Here is an 18,414-nt window from a genome sequence, read left to right on the forward strand (position 1 = left end):
AGAGCTGTTATGTTTTCCATTTCTTATCCTTCTTTATGGTTTTAAGCCAACCTGCCAATTTATGAGTTTTTATTGTTTGGATTTGGCACTATTGGATCACAAGCTCTGTTATGAATGACTGCATGTTCTCTCTTTTGGACTGTAAACTTCCTTGGACAGGAACTATTATTTACTATACTTTTGTACTGCATCTTGCCCAATCTTTGGATCAGAGGTCTGTGGGTGACTGCACTCATCAAATAATATGGGAAGGGCAATGACTTATCATGCTTTCCCTGGCAAAACCAGTCCTAACAGGTTGCCCATAAACTGTGGTTTGGGAATCATTGTTCCAAGCTCACTTGTTTATTTAACATATTACACACTTGTAGAGTAAAAATATTTATATAACCTTTTAATTCTCTTTTTAAAATATTTTTTTTATTTTTATTTTTTATTTTTAGTATTAGTTTGCCTACTTATAGTTTCAAAAGATTAATGCAACTAGGTGCCTTCAAAATCCTTGTTTATTTTTGGTACTGCTTGTAGGCTTATTTGGGCAGATGGCTTCTCTTTTAGTCAATCACTCTTTTTGAGAAGATATAATCCAGATTGTATCTACCTGATACAGTAGCCTCTACCTGAGGGCTTTTAAATTAAAAGACCCTACTATTACATATATTCCCATGTGGCTTGAAATACTAGTAGAATATATAACACATTCACCCACAGTCACTACAAGACCAAGAAAAGAAAAATGAGTAGGGAAGTGCTAGCAAATTATGATACTGGCTGGCAGATCCAGGACCTCAACCCTCAGAAGATGAGAAGGCAACTGTTAGCTTGCGGTTAATTTCCAGGAGGAAATGACTAGCTACTGATTTACACGTAAATACGGGATGTTATTAAAAAGACATGGGATGAATTAAAAAGACATGGGATACACTACTGATCTTTTCGGTTTCTAATGATTTTAAAGAACAGGTTTGAGGATGCTTGATTTATAAGGAATGAGCACGTAGTCCCATGGACAGCAGTTGCAGAAACAGTTTGCAGTTTGCTCCTTTAGTTTAATTTAATGTCAAGATGGAGACAGTACATAAATCAAATAGTGAAACAAACAAGAGAAACTAAATAAACAATTAAAGCAAGGATTTTTTTTTTTTTTTTTTGTTATACCCATCCTGGTTTTAAAACTGGAGATTTAATTTTTGCTTTTTACTATTTATAGCGGTTTAAAAACTAAAGAAATTCTTTTGATTTAGGTGGGCTTTTTTCATTCAAAAGAAAACTTAATTATAAAATATAAAATGTCATAATTCAAAAACCATATAAAAATAAAAAATGTGACTCAATCTAAAAACATAGTTTAGTTTGAAAACCAAAACTTTAAAGTCAGATGCAAAGATATCCCCAAACACTGCTGTATTTTGGTTTTAAAACTCTTGAAATATTTTTAATATTTTAATCTTTTATCAGGCTTTTAACATAAATATTGAGCAACTGCATAAAACTTGAGTTCAGATAATTTACAGTAGTAAAACTTCATAGGCATTATTTATTTCTGGTTAAGTTACCGTTATGTGGTTTTGTTAAAGACTCCACTCCCTATAAAGGAACTTCACATAGTACCCAAGGTACACGTCACTTCGTCTTCATATTAGTTACGATATAATCTAGAATGGGTTTGGAGCATACAGATTTGGGATCAGAAAGTACTTGCTCTCTCTCTCAATCAAAAGCTTCTGGTTTGAGAGAATAGTGCCAAAGACATTGCTGTATTTATAATTTAGCAACTATCCTAAATGTGAAGTTCATCCCAATTTTGTTGGCGGTATAGACACAATAGAAACTATTCAGTGTTTGGCTAGGAAAAAATTTACTTTAACAAACCTGAGACAACCTTGGTTTAGCTTCAAAATATCACCTACAGTAGTTAATTATGTAGTATAATAAAGAAGACAGCTTTTATAAGTTCTATTTATGTCTTGGGTTGACTCTCAAGGTAGATTGTGGATGATTCCAGGATTATTGCTTGAAACAGTCCAAGCCAACAAAATAATATACTTCTAAAACAGAGGCTTAACTAATCTTCTTCCATGTTGACATTGCAGATATAATGCAATTTGTTATAATGTAATTTGTTAAAGTAGTGCAGAAACTGAGGCCTGTTGTTAGTAATCAAAAGTAGTTTAATTTTGTAATGGCAGAAATGAAATCCTTTAGACTCTTCTTCTTGGAGCATGTTATTTTGAATATATGCTATTTTTGGACACTGCAGAAAAATGCAAATTCATAATGTTCTAATTTGGCTGGAAATATGAAACCCAACAGATTAATCCACACAATCATGCCACCAGCTTTTAAGATGCCAAACAGAAAAAAACACAGAGGTCTCTGTTTTTTGTGAACAGTGATGAACAAAGAGAACTTTTGATGTTTATTCTTCTGCACCCTAAAGAAACAGAACTGTCCAAAATAGTACCATTGTGAAATGGTGCAATTCAGACAGAGGATTCAACCTTACAGCAGCTTTTTCATCTTCCTTCAGCCCTGTATCAAATTCTCCCTACTGTTCTGCATTGAAGAGATTTAGAAAAAACATCTTTAATGGTGTTTAAAGCTCTTATTGCCAGATAAAGAACTATTCATATGATTAAATATTTATGATGCATTCCTAGCAATGCCCCTCATATACATGCCCCGCAAATCAATTACCTGCTCCAAAGTTACTTGAGAGCTTAATGCACAACACTGTGTGCAGGAAATACGAAATCTTAATTTGTGAGTAAATAATCAAGCTATCCCTCTTCCTACGCTTATATATGTTTTTAATATATTTCAAAAAAAGAAAAAACATACTTAAAAAGAATATAAATTGTTGTCTGGCCTGCTGATATACAGATTTTATTAAGCACCAGGATTATTAAGCCAAACGCACGTGTTGTCGAACTTTTATCATTTGCCCCGTTTAAAAGACAACGCTCTGTTCTTTACAAATCGCTTTCTAAAGTCTTTTTAAACGAACAGGGAAACCAGCGGCAAGAAGACGGTATTTCTTAGAAAGTCAGTAGAGGGAGCCCCTCAATAGCGCAATTTCCTATCCGATCCCCTCCGTTGCTCCTTCCTGAAGTTACACACGAGGTTAAAAGGAGATGAAACGCGAGCATCGCCAGAATTAATCTTTCTTTAGCTGTGTTTCGGAGCCTAACAAAAGATAATTAACAAAATTATAATTTTCTATAGTGTTTTTTTTTTTTTTTTTGAGAACAATAGCTAAGTTCTCGTGGCCTGCCTTCCCTGCTCCTAAATTAATACAGAATGACCCCTCAAAGCTTCAACATGAGTTTAAAGTGCCTTTCTGATACAATGCAGTGCAGATTCAATTTTACTACAAACGCGTCACACAAACATCTGTTACTCATCTATGTGTGAAGATAAAATGTGTGGGGTTGTCTAATGTGGGATAAGAAGAGCCAAGAAAGAAAACCATCTCTTTATAAGTAATTTTATAAGACAATGTCAGAATCAGCGTATATATCAGCTCCGGTTTATAGTGCACAAAATGGATCTTCCAGCTATTTTTCCATACAGTTTCTTTCTGAGAGCAGTTAACCCAGTAAAATTGGATGCGCTCCATGTTTTACCACTCAGTTTATTTTCTTCGAACATATGTGTTTACTTCTCAAACTGAAAAAAGTAATCTTGCCATTGTCTTTTGTAATCCCTATTTGGAATAATGCAAGATTGCTGACATTGCTAACAAACCACTGAGTTCACTGAGCAAAGGGGACTACTCCGACAACATTGCGTTGATAACACAGACCTTAGCAAGTACAGGTCTCATTAGTTCCGTGGGAGCAGGACTAAAGGGGATAATCTTTTTCTCTGCATGGGTATTTTGAAAATCCTTTCCCTGTTGTGTACCAAAGCACTTAAGCAAATATGTAAAACTAAGCTTAAGTTAATTACTGATTATTTAAGTAAATGCTGACAGATTTTGCTGACTAGCAATGGTCTTAGAGAAGGGGCTTGAAATCAGATCTATGCTCAGTAGATTGAAGTCTAATGAGCGACTCAATGTTGAAAACTTTACTCAAGCATAAATTAATAAAACAAAACCCCAATTCCACTATAGTCAATGGAAAAACTCTCTCTGACTTGAAAAGAGTCAGGGCTTCTGACACTGGCTTCAGCAGGAGTTTTTCCTGAACAGGGCTATGCAAGGGATCCAGAAGTTTTTACAGGAGGGCTAATGTGAAAGAAAGCAGACATCTGTCTGTGGAATTTGTTGAGGTGCAAGATTTCTGACATTGTTGAAAACAAGCCTCTTCCTCCTAATAAGAGAAGCACAAATATCAACTCATCACCCCCATCTGGGGGAAATAAACCCATGCCAACAACTTTCTAATATTCCACCTCCAATATGGAGCTATTTTAGGACTCGGCCTTTGAAGGAAGTCCTTTTTTCACTCAGAAAAATAAATTATTTTCTCTTTACCTGCACTGGTGCCTGCACCGGTTGTGAGGTCCCCACCCATCAGGCCACCTAGGGGGTTGAAATGAAATACTACAAATGAGCATGATAAATTATAAAAGGCAAATATTCAAAACATTTTCTCTAACTTCAAACAGCCCAATCCACTACTCACTACTGTTTTCCTCAAACTTCAGCAGGCATCAGATCAGATCCATAATCATAAAATTGTAATGCTTTAAAGTTACTCATACAAGACATTTGCCTTTCAAGGACAAACAAAATATGTAGCACACAACATTTCATTATTTTATTTTCATACTTCTACAGCATGTGAAAAAAATCAATTAGTATTTGAAAGGCATGTATAGTAGTCCTTCATTTGAAAACTCTTTAGCTCAGTATTAGTCAAAACAGCAAAGGTTTCCACATAGGATGGGGTGGAAGAGACTTGAAGGTTCCTGGAAGAGAACATAACTGAGAATCTGTAATATGTATTTACATAGCTTTTAATTTTAATTTCCTCAGCTTTTCATAGATATTCACTCTAAGGATTTTTAAAACTTCTCTTTGCACCTGGGGACCTCAAATGGTTCTCTGAACCCAGTATACTTAAGGATCTTGATGTTGCTTCAGCCAGACAGATTGAATGAACTTAATCTCCATCTATCCTATTCAGAGCTGAGCCCTCATCATCACCAGAGAAAAGCAGTCTCTTGCTATACAAGGCACTTCAGTACAGATCTCAACTAACATTGACCCATCAAGGAACCTGTGAATGCTCGAATAGTAATAAATTCTGCATTTAGCCTCAAGACTGCTGATTTAAGGAACAAGTGTCCAATTTTACTCGCTTCAACTTGTTTGCATTGGCTACATTTTCTCCCTGTTAAGTTTTATGGTATAGTGAATTTGTGCATGAATTAAGTAGACAGGCTACCATTTTATAAAACAGCAAATTGTCTGCCCTTTTATCCTTTATTGATTTCCTTTAATCTTAGTCAATATTCAGCTTTTTCTACATTTTTTTTTTTTTTTTAAATTTTCTAAATCAGGAATAGAAACCCCTTCAGCTCTTTTGACTTTTTCCAACACAGCAATTTTGGACAAACTGTTATGACTGGTAAAAACAGAGCTCTTGTTTCTCAGAGCACAGTCATACAGTTTAAAATGACCTAAGGCAGACAAGCAGCTGATTAAAGCTCATTTAAAAGGATGGGATTAAACACAGCCTACCTGTGTTACCTGCACTTGGAGGCCGATGTGTCACACCTGGAGACATGCTATTTCTTTGCAAAGAAGGATGAGCCAGTGGCAAAAGGTTGGGGTTTCCCAGTGAACTGACTGGGTTACTGTATACCAAACTGTTGTGGTTGGACACTGGGATAGAAACTGGCATCTCAAAGTTTGGTGGTGGAACAGCCTGTATGAGCAAAAAAGGGAAACAAAGACGAGAATAGTACAGAAGCACAACAGCCTTCAAGTACAGTTTCTCTATATTTAGTTCAAATATTTTGTAGTTGGTGGTTAAAATACTTACGCTTGCCCATCCACACCCCTGCCCTCAAAAGTCAAGAGAAGAGTTTCAAAAAAGTTACCAGGGCTTTTAAATATGATTCTTTCAAATCATGATTCCATCTTCGTTTAATGCAGCTTCCACATTCACTTTGTAAGAACTGGAAATATTTATTCTTTTTTTTTTCCCCTTTAGTTTAAAACAAAATCTTGTTTTATGAAGCTTAATTTTCTTTGTCTTTAATTCTGTAAAGTTGTCATTGTTCACTTATGATATCTTAATCTAGTGTTAACACATGACTGCAAGATCAAAGGCACATGACTATGGTCACTTCATCACATTGAGAAAAATTAGAAGGGGTGGAATGCAAAACGGAAAGCTTTAATTTCAGCTTATGTTGCTTTAGCAACCAGAATGATCCCAAATCACATTAAAGGCATGAATATGGTAAGTTACTTTTTTTAAAAAAGTTTCTATCTTAGCTTGGATGGGCTTAAAAGAAAGAAAGTTCTACTCAGGAACACGTAGCAAATGCAAGAATTTTAGACAGGCACCAGTCTTGGGTTCTTTGTTGGGTCTTTTTGGTGTTTTGTTTTGTTTATAATTTAATCTATTTTTTGTTTGCTTAGGTTTGTTTTTTTTTTTTTTTGTTGTTGTTTTTTTGAGGGCAGTGGTGGTGTTCAGTTGCACCTTTCCAATATACTGCTTTCATACTTTAAGGCAGGATCCTTTCCTGAACCACTTTCCTTTGCAAGAATCTCTTTCAAAAAAGAACCAAGTTATGGACCGTTCTGACAGAGGGTGTGAAGAGATGCAGTACCCGATTCTCATTACAGTCTTAGAAATCCCAACTCAGGTTTTCTTGGTTGGTTGGGGTTTTCTTGGGTGGCAGTTGCCTGAATTTCTTTAAAATATTTGACTCTGGTGGCACTGAAATAAATCAGACTCTATATTTAATCTACTTATTCTAAAAAATATTTTTTAAATTAAATTTTTAAATTTTTTTTTAATTAATTGATTTATTGTTTTTGTGAATGGAAACTTTTTCAGAATTACTTGACAGCATTTTGGGGTTGGACTAGACCTCTGAAGGCTCCTTCCAACCTAAACTATTCTATGATATGGTTCCATGATTTCAGATATTCAAATACCTCACTGCAAACAAAGTACCCCTTAATTTGACATTAAAAAATCTTGTACGCTTTGAGTCTGAACCCATCAGAAAATTCTTGAAACCAGCCATGTAACATCTTCAGTGGGAGGAAATCACAGGTTTTAATTTTGCTGTTGGCAGCTGATAGCACTGGTGAGTCTTCCAGGACCTAGAGGGAGGATGTTGAGAGCCAAACACATTATCTGCTGTGTCAGGCAGCAGAGGCACCCTGACCTTGTGCCACACGCATGTTTCTTCTCAGACTGGCTAAAGCTGTTGGCTGTGCCTTGTGGATTTCAGCTCTGGCCATCCAGTCACAGTTATCCTTTAAGGTTATTCTTCTCTGTCTTCTCCCCTTTCTAGGGGCAGACATAATTCTGCTCTAAATATAGAGGAATCATTTTGCTTAACCACTGAAACACACAGTAAGACTTTAGTTCAGGGCATGATGTGAAGGCTACATTACACAAATGCCTTGGGACTTGTTTGAAGGTGTTAATTTAGCTCTGAAACCCTTCATGTAGCCTGTGGCCTGGTGTTGTGAGAGGTGGCCATAGCATAATGGGTGAGATCAGGTATGGCACTAGCGATGACAGACCTGCTGGGTTTTGTATGGATCTGAAACATACTAATGTTTGTGCCTCAGAAACAGAAAAAAAAGAGAATAAATTATTTTGTGATGAAAAATATAATTGCTGAAGTGTGTTATTTATTTCTCACAGGAGCATCCATGTGTTTTCTTGCAGCTGTTCTTACGGTTCAAGTCCAGCTTGGTAGCTGCATGTGTGACTTCTCTTTATGGGAAAATTTACAAAGTGCATAACACAAGGAGTAATAGTGTATGTCACAACTGAGGTCTAGGCTTTTTGGAAATAGGTTCACATATGAAACATTTGATCAGTCTGAAGGTATCTTTAAGCAAGACATCCTGTTCATTGCCCACAGAAGGACTCAAAAGGTTCCCAAATTCCTTCTAAGTTAGAGGTGCATGGCTGCTCCTGAGCCCAAAGTCAGCAACTGCCTTTTCAAAAGGTTTTAGCCAGTGAATTCCTATGAGGATAGATGTCTTAGCTCCACCTCCAGCCTGCTGTGAGACATGCATAAACCAACATGGAGCCTCTTGTTGCAGTGTTCAGGGCTGTGGTGGAGATCTCTGTGCCTGGTGGATTTCAGCACATGATTCTGCCTGCTTGAGTGACAGCCCATGTCAGATTGAGTGTCACCCACTGGGGAGCATGTTGCACAATATCTTCTTCACCTCTGTCATGCAATCTGTGAAATTAGTCCTCTGAGCTTGGGTAGACACTAATACTGCCTGAATTTTCTTAATTTACTTCCCTAATCCCAATCTCTGTGGAGTCACCTAAGCTAAAACACAAATGCCAGCCCTCACAGGCTTGTCTGCTTTCATCATTATGCTCTTTCTTACACGTACAAACCAAACCTTTGAAGGTCTGGAAACTTTTTTTCTATGTTAGTACAGTTTGAAAGAGCTCCAGCCTCAGTTGCTCTTGTGGCTGCTAGTCTCACTGATTATCACTGGAACATACAAACATTGCTGAAACATTTTCTCAGATTTCATTTTAGAGGTTTAAAAATATATTTTTAAAAGGAGTTAGAGTATTTTCTTAATTTCTGTAGTAATGGTTTCATTTTCACAATTTTGCCTACTGTTCAGATATATTTATATCTACTTACAGGGTACTTCATAGGAAATTTTATGAGGGTAAAGTCAGTTTATTCTCTGGCTTTGCATCACAATGCACACTTTATCTGGAATATAGTAATTTTTATTTCTTCTCTTCAGTAGTTAAAGGTCAGAGACAGAACTTTGGATAAGCACCAGTATTAAACAGTAAATGTCTAGCTACAGTGCTGCTCTGCCCAAATTTTGTGACAGACTTGCATGACCTTCACTAAGAACTGCAACCTTCTGCAGATTCCCTAGTCATTCCTGGTAGAAAGTCACAGGGCATATCTATTCCAGCTAGGCCTGACGGACATTAAAGCTTATGATGCATTGTGTAATATCTATATTAGTAAATTAAACTTGCCTAGGAACTGAGGCCATCTGAGGCCACAAAGCAGTCCACATCCATATTATTAAGCTTTCTCAACCTCAAAACCATCATGACTATATATAATCTGACAATTGGGAATTGTTCCTGGCCTGGGCTAACAACCAAACAAAGCTAAGACTGTTTGGGTTGTTTGGGAGAGCGTTACTTGGCCAGTGCCAAAAGTGTACCAGGGACTGTTCAAACAATTCAGGGCAGGGATAAGTACCACCCACTGCCTTGGTACATTCTTTGCCATTTGCTAATTTACGAACATAGATGAAGCCTTATCTTAACATTTATGCAGTCTGCACATTTTGCGTCTTTTCTCCTTTGGACACAATTGCCAAAGAGGGCAGATGGCTCACCTGAGAGGATACTGTCAGTGTACAGCACACACTGTGTTAGATGTGTGCTCCAGAAGCTGTGGTATGTTGTGCAAAGCAAAGGGCTGGGGGCTCGGACCCCTTGGAAATTAATTGACCAAACATTCTGTGTTAAATATTGTTTTTATCCCTCCCATGTTCAACCAGGCCTTCATTTATTTAGAGACAGAGATACTTATAGCTCCCTTCTAGTTGACTATTTCTGTCTCCTCTGCTTTCATCACTCTGATGAAAATTATAAATGAATGTCTAATTATTATCAGATGTTTTAGAATAATATAAATACTTATCCCTAGAAAATGATCTGAAGAAATATTATTGGCCTTAGCTGTTAGGAGCAAAAGCCAATTTTGTTTTCATTTGGCAGCAGCTTTATTATGTTACAAGACCAGGCACAAGCATTGTATTGTTTTATATATTTTGTAAGTAGTGATTTAATGACTTGACTTGGTGACTTTTTGTTCAGTTTTGCTCCCCTTTCCCCCCACAACTTTCTTGGGAGCCTTTGATGATCACAAGTAAATGAATACAACTTCCCTGAAGTTATACTGATTTGAAGAGTTATGGATGTTATGGTATGCAATATCATATATAAAATGTATATGTAAAATTTCCATTATATTCTAGCTTTGAGCAACATATCGGCTATTACATCTTGGCTTATGCCAAGGAAAGTAGCCTCTATTGCATTAGGGGAGAACATCTACTGATTCCTCCTTTTGTGGGAAGAAGCTTGATGGAGCATACGGACCTTGAGCTCTCTGTGAAGTATTCAGAGAAGAGATATCCTATCTTACATGAAAAGAAGCACTAACCTTTTGCAGTTCTGTATCTCTGAAGTGTCTCTGAAGTAATTTTGCAAAAAGATAACACACTGTACCTTGTAACATCCCTGCAAGGTCGGAAGTCACTTTATACCCTAAATACAGCTCAGAAAACCAAGTTCATCACTATGTTAATAGCAGAAGTAGGACTACCTTTAAGGTCAAAAGATTAAATTTAGTAAAAGCTACCAGAGGGAAACTCCATTAATTTTTGGGAGGTCAAAAGTGATGTCCCATGTTTATATTAACTGTGTTGTTTCTAATTCCTAGAACTTTCCTAGTTTTATAGAAAAGATGATTTTCCCAAACGTTTATGGAGGCAAAGAAAGTGCCATCTTTCTGCTCAGAATGAATGGAAAGAACATTTACAGTGTATGAGACAGAATCTGAACATCCTTAAAAGGCATCCTCAACTTAGGTATCAGATTTTGTATGCACAATTGACTAGAACTATAGAAGAGACTTTGCTCATTCTGGGTATACAGAATCATACAATACAACCTACATGTGGGAACAAGGAATGAACACAGATCTCTTAGAAGCAAGCAGTTACCTCTGCAAATTATGTAACCTCCAAACCTCCACACTCTTTTTGTTGGCTTTATAAATGTAGTATTCAACATAACGACAAAGTATTCTCCCCTTGTATGTCTTGTGCAAACAGAATAGCACATGCAGAGTTATTCCTCTTAGGTATCTGGCAAGGCATATGACTGATGGTTAGAAATTTTGAATTGGTTAAAACAAAATTTAGCTCATGTTAAAGCATTAATGAAATGCTGATGAGGTCAAAGCAAATTCTCTGATAAAACTGTAAAATCACCCCAACACACAAACATGTCTGAATCCTACCACTAGGCTCCCATGCAGTGTTTCTCTGCAGCGAGCAAGTAGCTGTAACCCTTCAGTGCTGCAACTGAGTTTAGCAGAGACACTTGAGAACTGAAGTGACACGCACAGAAAGCACTAATTACTATTTATAAAGGAATTTCAGTTCTACATTGTTTTTTCTATATTACCACAGAAAGTATTCTGTGGGTTTGCTTGTTAGCCTGTCCACAAAGGAAGATTTCCATTGTTATTTTTTAAGTATAATTTGGGTGAGTGGTGTGGTGAAACAGTTCTGTAAATCAAGTGAATATAATGTATATATGTATATTTCACTTCCTACTGCAGATTTCAGCTCTAATAGGCTTTGTCTGTGTGTCAGAGGTAGATACTTGGCAAAAAAATAATGTTGTGTGAAATTTTCTGACCACAGTGTTTAATTATATACTGGGCTATTAAAGCCTGTTTCCAGCTGAAATGTTTTCCTTAAGAAGCCAGAACTGAAAGGGTTATGGTTTGTTACTGCAGCAGTTATCAGCAGCCAGCCATCTAACCTTTGGTACTTACAGGTATTTTATGGCTCTTGATCATATTATCAAATTCTTCATTAATTTTTTTGTATTTTTCTTCAGTGCGTGGGGTGAGAGCGTAAGAGGAGTCAGGATCGGGGCTTTCACAACCTTTGTTTTCTTTCTTGTTCAATGCCTGCCAGGTTCAGAGAAATATCAGAAAGTAAAAAAAATGAAAGGGAGCTCAGAGTACTTACACATAATCTCTGTCTGCTGATCATTAGATCAATATCTTCATTAATTTTTCTGTACTTGTCCTCAGACTCAGGGCTGTGACCTACTGAATCGTCTGCATCAGGGTCTGGGCTGTCACAGCCATTAAGTCCTTTCTTTCTCAAGGTCTGAAATACATAATTTGGAGAGTTCAATCCTTGACACAGGCTGCAAGAAATACTCAGCAGTGTTAAGTAACACAAACTCCCCAGCACTGGAAGGTTTTACACTATGCTTTAAGGAAAGGAAAGGAAAATGATTAGCGATCCACCACGCTGATGCTGTAGGTCTCCAGTTCTGGTGGCAAAAGGAGACCATACGGACCTCTTTCTTCGGAAACAAATCAGTCAATAAAGAAGGAAGTTGGCAATCTGGCAAAGTGCCTGTGCTAGTAGCCTCCCTGCTTCCCCACTTCCAATAGCATTAAGAGGTTAATATACCCACCCAGAATGCAATTTATTTTAACACATTTATACATTTGAAATGAATGAACATTAAAAGCAAAGGATGCATACTGCTCAAAGTGTAATATCCTGGTGTTTTACTTTAAGGAAATATGCAGGAGGAAGAAATGAAAAAAAAACAAACCACCTTCAACAACTTTAGGAATTCATGTTCTTCACAGAAGAAGGAGGAGTACCTAAACTGAATTAAAGGAATGACATTAGCAATGCCCTGCCATTCCTAAGTGTATGCTTTTAATAGGACAAGGGGGAGGACAGAGCTGCTAATGTGGCTGTGAAATAGTGATTAAGAGCTTCTAGATATGGTGTTTACTTTTTATTGACTCCAGTTACAGTGCCACAAATGCACAGTGCTGAAGCTCAATGTACACAAAAGAGCACTGCTAAAACAGATGCTTAGTGAAAAATCAAACCAGATGAATTTCAAGTTCAGCAGCTCAAATCAACCCTCAGAGCCACAATCATCATCACCAAGATAAGTAACAGAGATAAAAAAAGCTTAAAATGAGAATGAAATCAGTAGCTTACAATTGAGAATGGTTGCCTGGCCTCAAATAGGTTTTAACTGATCTATCTTGACAGATGACTGAAGAACAGTCAGGGTCTGCATTAAGAAGAAGAATATGAGAAGCAAGTCTTTCTGGACTCCGCAAGCACAAGCAAGAGCTCACAAAGTCAGTATTTGTAAGAGATTTCTCAAATCTAGCTCCAAGAATGTCTCAGTCAAACCTCTTCAAAGAGTCCACTGGTCTGTCTACAACCTTCCTTAGACAACTTGCAGTTAATTCCAAGTTAAAACCTGGCTAAGCAAACCCAGTTACAACATTCAGATCACATAGTACTCTTGTCTTAGTAAGATGCAATGCTTGTGCTGTGTAGTAATGTGGGATGCTTTAACTGGTTTCTTTCTGCCTCTCATCTGAGCTGTTTGCTCCTTTTTGAAAACTGTATTTCCTAATTAGTTCCTTTCTGGCAATGTCCAATTTACCAACATTAAAGCCAGCAGGTATTATAATATCACACCTCCTTTCTGTACTATTGTTTGCTAAAAATTATACTTTGTCTTCTGTATTTTACCTGAGACTTAAAAGCAGAGGTCTCTTACTCCTGTAAAAGCTGTAAGCTTGTTCTCTCTGCAGAGACATCCCCCTGAACCTCACATTTTCACTAAGTCAGCAAAGTGATGGTGAGCCATCCTGTGAGATTTGAGCCTTCCAAACTCATGTTGTGGACCTCTGAAGCAGATTTAGACAACCGTGGAAGGCTGACTCAATGTAGTCTTTTCAGACTTCATATCTATATAGACTTCATGAGCTACTACTGACACCATGACAAAATCGTAAATCCACCATAAACATACTTGAAGAAGCTAAACAACCTGAATGATTCTCTACTCTTCTCCACTCTCCCTTACCCCCCTTTTATCTTTTAAATGTTAACTTGCAGAACAGACATAATCATGTATGATTTCTGCTACTAGCTGGAAATGAACCAATTACGGAGGGCTTTTGCAGTCTGCTGCTGTTTGACACATTTAATACATACAATATATTAAAAGTGAAATTTCCCTTTTATATCTGAATAACTAATCTCAGCTAATGTCCTTCCCTTCATGTAAGTACAAAACAGTTGTCCTCTGAATACCTAAAATATTCTATTTAAAGATTCATTGGATCAAACTGCCCAGACTGAAACCCAGATCAGCACTCCTGAGACCTTTTCTTGAGCTCATCTGAGTCACTGATGGAGTCCTGTTGAGTCACACAGAGTGTGGAATGATGCTGATGTAAGCAGGATTGGATGGCATCCTCAGCTCCAAGCTTGGAGATGACAGCCCAGCTTCTCTATTTACAAATGGCAACGACCTGCTTTTCTTCCCAGAGATCAACACAACTGCAACTGTATGAGCATAGGTGAGGGAAGGTAGCTGCACGATTGTAATGCTACCAGACAAAAAGCAATACGAAAAGGTAAGAGGGGGGATGTTTTGCAGCCTCTTTGAATCTTTTCTTCTCCCATCATCCCCAAATCCTTGTCTGCTGCATCTACAGGACCATGCCTAGGTGAAAGAAGATGCACCTTATCCTCAGCATGCCCACTATGCCTGAAGCCCTGCAACTCTCTATTTAGCACTCATGTGAAACAGTCACCTTTGTGGTTTGTAGAAGTTCAGAAATGCACTGCCATCTTTCAGATATGCAGAGGAGGAAAGGCAATGTAATCCACTGAATGTCTTACAGCAGTCTCCAAAATGAGAACAGATTCCCTCCCAAAATAACAATGTTTTTACTTTCATACATACATATTTTCATGTCCTTAGAAAGCAGGTTGCTGCCACAACAGGCAGACTAGAAACAATCTCTATTTTCCCCAGAAAACCCAATGACCAAATTTAGTGAAATCATGTTAGAGTTCTATCAAGAATTAACTGTAGGCCTGAAAAGTAGGGGCAAACCTTTCCCTTGCAAAACCGTCCAGTGTGTTTGGCTAGTGCCTTGGCTGACATGGCTAATTGAGCTTACTAATGCAGTGCTCCCCCCCCCTGCAAGAAACTAACCAATCAACCAACCAACCAAAAGAATGTGCTTCAGGGGGTTGTGGTAAGGTTAAGCAACAGAAATTTCCCCACATGTGCTGCAGTCAGAGGCTCAGTTCTGAGCTTTGTGTTGCTTAGAGCGCTGCAACTAATGCCTGGTTCTCTGTGAATTACATTTTGGGTTAAAGTGCAATATTCAGGGAAGCTTTCCTGAGGATGGGTCTCTTGGGGTTTCTCTTGCCCCCTCACCCACCCTTCTGCTGATTCTTTGTTGCTTCTGCGTGTTGAGGGCTCATGCTGCTACGCTGCCTTCATCTGGGAGCGTTCCTTGGGAGTAATTTCTGGTTCTCTTTTTCTGCATGAGGACATGCAATTTTCATGAAACTTGTCCTTCATTGTTGTGCTGCAACATAACACAAGTTGGGACAGCTCAACTGAGAGTGGTACTGACCAATATCCAACTTATCCATTCCTATTCAAAAACTCCCTGGACGCTGTAATGGTTTTTCCTCTTCTCCTTTACACTGTGTCACCACTTGAAAGCAGAGGCTGGTTCTGCACACTGGAGAAGACTGGAATCATTAAGAAGACCAACTGGGTTTCTGCAGCCTGGAGTCTTTGACCCAGTCTTGCAGTGATTTAGAAATAATTTTCCTTACCATGTTGAGTTGTCATAGACTCTTGCAAAGCCTGGAAATTAGCCAGGCCTATTGCATCCTCCTGGAGATTAGTTAGTCTCCAAAGATTTAATGACTATTCAGGGAATTTTTAAAAGAATAAAATTACACATTTGTACAGTGCACTACATTCTAGAGAACCCCAAGGCAGATTTCACTTATTTTTAAAGAAAATAAGCCACTTTTGAACTACGGAAGCTCCACTTCTTCCGAGCAATTAAACAAGTAATTATATAGGACTCCAGTAACCTAAAATCAGCCAAGGCATTTGAAAAACAAAATGGTTAAATGAAAACAATCTTTGGCTAAAATCTCATATGCCAGCAATTTAGTCTAAATCCTGCTCTATAAATCTCAGAGGAGAAATGCTGACTTAGTGACATACTGGCTTGCTATAAAATGAAGTATAAACAACTATTTACTTTCATTTCATGCAAAATTTAGCATCACTACAAAAGCACAAGAGAAAATATGATAAAATCAGCTAGGTCTGATTTTATCAAGGCAGTGGAATCATTGCAATTTGAAAGATTTTGAGGAGGAAAGCCTTTCATTTTCCTAACCCAGTCTCTGTCTCTGCAGCATTATCCTCTTCTTTTAGCATTTTTTTAACAAAGGTTAGAAATTATTATTATGTTTTCCATCCTGTCATTTTAGTTTGCTCATCTTTGTAGAGAGGTATGTAATTTTTTCCTTCCATCTTCTGTGGAACTGCTCCCCACAACATTCCAGGGCTTGAAAATCCACATATATCTGGGCTTGAAAATGTTCACAGTATGGCCACCAAATAAAAAAGACCAGGTTGGTCAATAAGGTTTCCAAAAGGTTCATACCAGCCCGCTCTGTCTGTTCCATTTTGATATCCTCTGTAACAAATACCTAACTATTTCAATCATTTGTGTTCATCATATGTTTGTTTGTGTATGACCCCACTGGCTCCCCATCTGTAATCAAAATTTACAGTATGGAAACATTCCGAATTACAGGTCTACTTCTACAGATTCCCGTATCTGTTATGTTGCCTAGAAGCCACTGCAATGATGTCTAACTGATAACTCCACTAGTGACCATGACAATCCACAGAGTTGTAATTTGGTAAATTATATTCCACTGCCAGAAGAGAGAAACCAAAAGTGCCCTCCATTTTCCACTATCACTTTCTTTCCTGTATCTGAATGGGATAAATCTTTCAGTCACAAATGAAAAATGCTTTGGTCTCTTCTCTGCTCACTGGAGCCACGTATCTACGTGGCAAGGGAGACAATAGCCGATTATGAAGGAATGGTATGCTGTTGTGTTTGACTGCTTTATTATTTATAGCCATTCCAAAGAACCCAGCTGAATTTATGGAGGTACACCTGAAAAAAAGCAGAAAATATTTAGATAATGGGCCTGGTACATTTAAGCATCACTTATGCCCTCTGTGCAACACTGATATTAGAGTTAGGAGGTGTTGAGTGAAGACAACCTTCTCTCTCTTCTTCTCTTGCACAGTTATATAATGATGAAATTTTATGATGAAATTGCATGATACAATGTATGGTGCAATCAAGTAATGAAAGGCTGTAGTGAAATGAAAAACACAAGGAGGAAGAGATAGGTTGCTATGGGAACCATCAATCTGAATTCCCTTACCTCTGTGTAACTAAAATCTCAAATTTTATGTTCCATTAATGCAGAGTTCTCAGATTTTTACATTTAATAATGAACATAAACTAGCATGCTGGTACTAATGTACTTTAATTGCATGTTTAGGAGAATCAGCTAAAACATTATTATACTTACTGTTATCTAACAAACTCCATACTAAAAAAAGCGTATACCAGTAACACAGAAAATGGAACATTTCTTACCCCTTTTGTACAAATGCTTTTGTGGTTTATTCTCCTTTTGAAATCAGCTACAAGGCTTATATAATGGCTGAACTTCTATAAGCACATGTTAACCTTTCTGTTACTATTTTATTTTCACCGAAGTTTCAAAGAAAAGAAAAAAATAATTTCCATTCTCTGGTCCTCTCCATCTGTCTTCTTCAAATGAATGCACATCAACAGCGCTTTTCACAATACACCAAATCCTCCACTTGGATTTGCCTCTCATTTTTTGCATGCCAAGTGATTATTCTCTCCTTCTTCAAGTACCTTCTCTAATCACACTCTTGTGAAACCAAACAATGCTGACACCCTTTGCCAGTAACATCTGCTTCTCTTGCTTAGGAGTGATTGACCAGTGTGTTATGAATGTTTACACGTGTGTGCTGCAAGCTCATCAGGACACACGGTTTCTACCGGCTTACTGAGTCTGGTCTGTTCTTTCTCTCATGCTCCTAACACGTGCCAAGGCTTATCAGCAAAATTTCGTAATACCTGTGTAACACCAAATGAATCTGTGTTTTTTCTAAAGGGCAATGGGACGTTGGGTTTTTGTTTCTTTGTTCCCCATAGCCGTGGTGTAAGGCTAGGGCATGGGGGAGCTTTGCAAGGCTTCTCAGCCTGTTTGCTCTGATCATGCAGCCTGTGGCAGGCTGGCCAGCCTCACCACATCTTCTGCTGCCTTTCTCCTGCACATTCATGACAGGGAGTGCACCTTGCCATCTGGGTTACCACTCTGGAGAGATGTGGAGGCTGGAGGTGGCAGAGGTTTGCTCCCTAAAAGAGACAAAGCACAATTCTTTCCTTTAATGTTCAATCTTACCCACTTGGCAGTGTTTTTCTGTTTAGCATTGACTTGAATTA

At 37.8% G+C, this 18,414-nt stretch overlaps 1 protein-coding gene across 12 annotated transcripts in view; it reads right to left on the reverse strand.

Annotated features, from left to right (window-relative positions):
* Positions 1–18,414, reverse strand: part of MEF2C (myocyte enhancer factor 2C) — a 123,114-nt gene that overhangs the window by 23,752 nt on the left and 80,948 nt on the right. For 6 of the 12 annotated variants that reach the window (XM_057404306.1, XM_057404302.1, XM_057404304.1 and 3 more), the window contains exons 4-6: positions 11,987–12,130; positions 5,693–5,879; positions 4,481–4,528 (exon numbers count right to left, since the gene is read on the reverse strand). In XM_057404306.1, the coding sequence (XP_057260289.1) occupies positions 4,481–4,528; positions 5,693–5,879; positions 11,987–12,130 (379 nt within the window). Of the gene's footprint in view, positions 1–4,480; positions 4,529–5,692; positions 5,880–11,787; positions 11,926–11,986; positions 12,131–18,414 lie in introns of all 12 variants that reach the window. The other 6 variants (XM_057404307.1, XM_057404303.1, XM_057404300.1 and 3 more) reach the window with 3 other exon arrangements.

Source organism: Pezoporus wallicus, unplaced genomic scaffold, assembly GCF_028554395.1.
Source record: "Pezoporus wallicus isolate ANWC-B61680 ecotype Strahan unplaced genomic scaffold, APGP_CSIRO_Pwel_v1 contig_4322, whole genome shotgun sequence".
Lineage (NCBI taxonomy): Eukaryota > Metazoa > Chordata > Aves > Psittaciformes > Psittacidae > Pezoporus > Pezoporus wallicus.